At 36.6% G+C, this 3503-nt stretch overlaps 1 protein-coding gene across 1 annotated transcript in view; it reads left to right on the top strand.

The window, feature by feature from the left end:
• The first annotated feature begins 88 nt into the window (after nt 1-88).
• The window catches only part of GPM6A (glycoprotein M6A), a 127172-nt gene continuing 123757 nt past the window's right edge, over nt 89-3503 (top strand). Inside the window, exon 1 of the mRNA XM_010569970.1 lies at nt 89-629. Within this exon, the coding sequence (XP_010568272.1) occupies nt 593-629 (37 nt within the window). The 5' untranslated portion in view covers nt 89-592. The remainder of the gene's footprint in view (nt 630-3503) is intronic.

Genomic DNA, 3503 nt, shown 5'->3' with positions numbered 1-3503 from the left:
GGGGGGGGAGGGGGGGTGTTGGGGAGAGAGAATGAGAGAGAGAAAGACAGACAAGTAATACAGCATAAAGAACCCACAGGCATCTGGGCTTTCCCACTTCAGTAGCAAATAGGGGGAATTATGGGTTGGTGGTCTGCTTCCCGTTAGGAGGACACCCCTCCATCTGTTTTCAGTACAGCCTGTTTCCAATTTAAAACACAGATTTCTATACAAACCTCAATTTCTTTTCTCCATTTTATATGCAAAGTGAGGCTTATGAATCGGTGTCATTGCCATAAAGGCTCAGACCAAATTTCCCCCCAAAATTCACAGGCTGTTCATTTGAATACCTGCTTACAGTGGTACACAATGGGCAGCTTTGAGAAGAAAAATTGATAATCTTCACGGAAGAGTAATTTGAATGAAATTACACTTGACAGCCTGTCTCCAAGCAAACAAGGAGAGTGAGGGAGCCTTAGCTAAGCTCTGAGGACTTGCCTAAGCCTCTGCTGTTGGAGCTTCCCAGGGAAAAAAAAAATCCACACTTTTTCCTACATCTGACTGAAGCTTTTGATTAATTCTCTGTAGCTGTTTCTAGTGAAGAAAGGTAGCCATGGAAGAGAATATGGAAGAGGGACAAACACAGAAAGGTATTGTGATAAAATTGCTTTTTCTTTGCAAGGAGATAATTATTTTGCAGTTCCTTATTTGCTTTAGCAGCATGCTGTAAGGTTAGTGAATATCCTTATGTGGCAGATGGGGAAAGATGGGGTTTTTTTATACCATTTGCTTAATTTGTCTCTCTGCAATAGCACCTAGCATTAATATAGTGACTGTCGTTTGTTATCTGGTATTAAAAGAATCTAAATAGCAAATTTTGCATCTATACTAATAAAATTGCAAGCATTTAATGCAGCCTGCTTCCCAGACCAGTCTTTGTTAACCTTCATTTATTTCATGTTTTCACGCTTGTCTAGCTGGGTCAAGGGAGTCTAGTGTGAACTATGAGAGAGCTACTCACACAATATTTGGAGCCCGTTGCAGTTGGATATCTAACAATGTAACCAGTATTTACACCTTGAATGAGAGTTCAGACTGAACAAAGACATGGGCTATATTTTGTATATATTTAGGCAGTATAGAAATTTCCCTCTGTCTTTTTTCCACTTTTGTTTTGCGATGTGTTGAAGCAGCCTTGCTATAGTTCTAATATTTGCATTGTACAGATTTGCATTTTGCTGAAATTCATTTTGCACGTTGCAGCTGAAATTGCTTTAGCAAGATGTACACAGCATGTTCGGAGCATTTCTGTTCCACTGTTTCCGGTCAAGTTGAAAATAACTGAACGTTATGGGATGTGTTAGTACTTAAAGGTGCAATTTAAAATTATCGAAGACTGTTTATTAATTTGTGGATGTCTGAGAAATACGGTGGTTTTAGTCTTTTCACTTATGTGTTATTCTGTACAAGCAACATGACAGTAGCAAAAGGAACCAAGGTTTATTCATTTTAGTTTACTGCAAGCACAAAGGGTGATCCTAGTGAATATTTGCCATGTTAAGTCATGTATACTTTTCATTTTGCATTTATTTTGAATTCACTTCCATTTTTGAGGAGGATTTAGGAACTCGCCAAACCATTTAATATAAATTGCCTCTAAAGGCATATTTTTCTGTGCTGATGCCATACTCTGTTTTTCCGCTCCCTGATCAATCTGCTTTCTACATGTAAATGTCATGCTTTCTCATTATAAGTGACCCATTTAGACAGAATGCAGCTTTGAATTGTTTATGGTCTTGACATGATCTAGATGCACAGTAGATAGTCATGAGAAGACTAAAGGACGATATATGTGTCCCCTCTGTATGTATACATACTTACGTTTATAGATCAATAGATTAGTGTCTGGTTGGTGATTTCAGCAGTTTCTTCAGCTGAATTTTATTATTTGCAAATGGCAGAAATAATGGGAAAGTACAAGACAGTTCAGGTTTTTTTTTGTTTTGTTTTGTTTTTTTTTCCCTGAAGTTAAAATCAATACTTTTATTATATGGTTCAAATTATTTAGTGTGCTTTACATTTAGAAATTGCAGACATGCTTTTTTAAATTCTAAAATGCATTTTTTTCCTTTCAAAAACAAGTGAATTGGACTGTTTGACCACTGAATCAAAATACTTCGCTGTTACTGAATGATATTGCTTGAAGAAACAGTGTGAAATTCAAAATCCCTAAATTCTTATTAGAGAGAAAAAAAATCAGAGGAAAAAGTGAATAATTTTGTATATTAAAAGAACATGTTGTTATTGATAAATTGTGTCCTCATTGTTCATATGATAAGCAGTTGGATGACCAATAGCCACTCAAAATAGTGTGATTAATAGTGTGATTACAACAGCTAACACTCCTTATCCCCCACCCCCCATTTACAATGCCATGTGTTCAGCCTTTTTTCCCTTTAGTGGTACGCAGCTGTCATCACAGACAGTGACAGGAGAATGTTATGAGCTCACAAATGATATGTATTTTTTCTTATTTGTGTGGAAGGGGTTGCTGCTTAGTTGCTGTGACCATACCTGCGAACCTGTCATGTCAACCTGTCGTGTTCCCACTTTGGATTATGGCAACTTTTAAAATGTATTTAGGGTTTGAAGAAAATTTGCAATTCAGGGAGAAAATGAAAAAATATTTTCATTTTTGAATTTTTGGGGGTGCTTGAATGCAGATATTGAAATTATAAGGAAGTATAGGGATGACTATGAAAGCATGGATCTCTTTAAGCTTTGCACTTCGCACTTGAAAAATATTGACTGTTATTAGTATGACTTGATACTTCTCTTTCATAGTTCCCGGGTTTTTTGCTTTCATTTAGCATGATCTGTCTATTATGTGTTTAATTGATATCCATAGTATAGTTCCAGGTCATCTGGACTAGTTTCCTAACTGTAGTGTTCCAGCAACTTTAACTGTAATTCATATATTCTAATTTTTGTCCTCCTACCATCTTGAGTGGAACTGTTTCTTTCTTTCTTTCTTTCTCCTCTGCTTTCTACAAAATCAATGGGAGTATAAATTGTCACTGCTTATCAACTCCTGTGCTCTTCACAGCAGATGCTTTGAACCTCCCACTGAACAGCATTACGTCTTGCTAGCAGCCATGATGGAAGTGAATAGTTTCATATTGATGCATTTCATAAATGCAATAAAGGTAGCTCTAATAAAAGGCTTGCAGATTTGGAAGTCCTGTTATTTTAGAGAATTTTATGCAATAGGATATTGATAACTGCAAACATAATTCTTACCACAGTGGTTCCAAATAATGACCTTCTGCCTTACACAATCTCTGTACAGTCTAGTGTTTAACACGATTTGTTTGTGGCTCTATCTTGGAAAATTGTCAGCAGGGAAATACATTACATCTGTTTTCTGAAAATAATGAATTACTAGAAACTATACAGTTCAAAGGACATGTTCTACACCCCCCCCCCCCCCCTTTTTTTTTTTCTTTTCCCCTCACTTCCCCCCT

The sequence above is a fragment of the Haliaeetus leucocephalus genome, unplaced genomic scaffold (assembly GCF_000737465.1).
Source record: "Haliaeetus leucocephalus isolate CR32 unplaced genomic scaffold, Haliaeetus_leucocephalus-4.0 Scaffold284, whole genome shotgun sequence".
Taxonomy (NCBI): domain Eukaryota; kingdom Metazoa; phylum Chordata; class Aves; order Accipitriformes; family Accipitridae; genus Haliaeetus; species Haliaeetus leucocephalus.
Note: the sequence above shows the minus strand (reverse complement) of the source record. Positions and strands in the feature narration are given on the sequence as shown.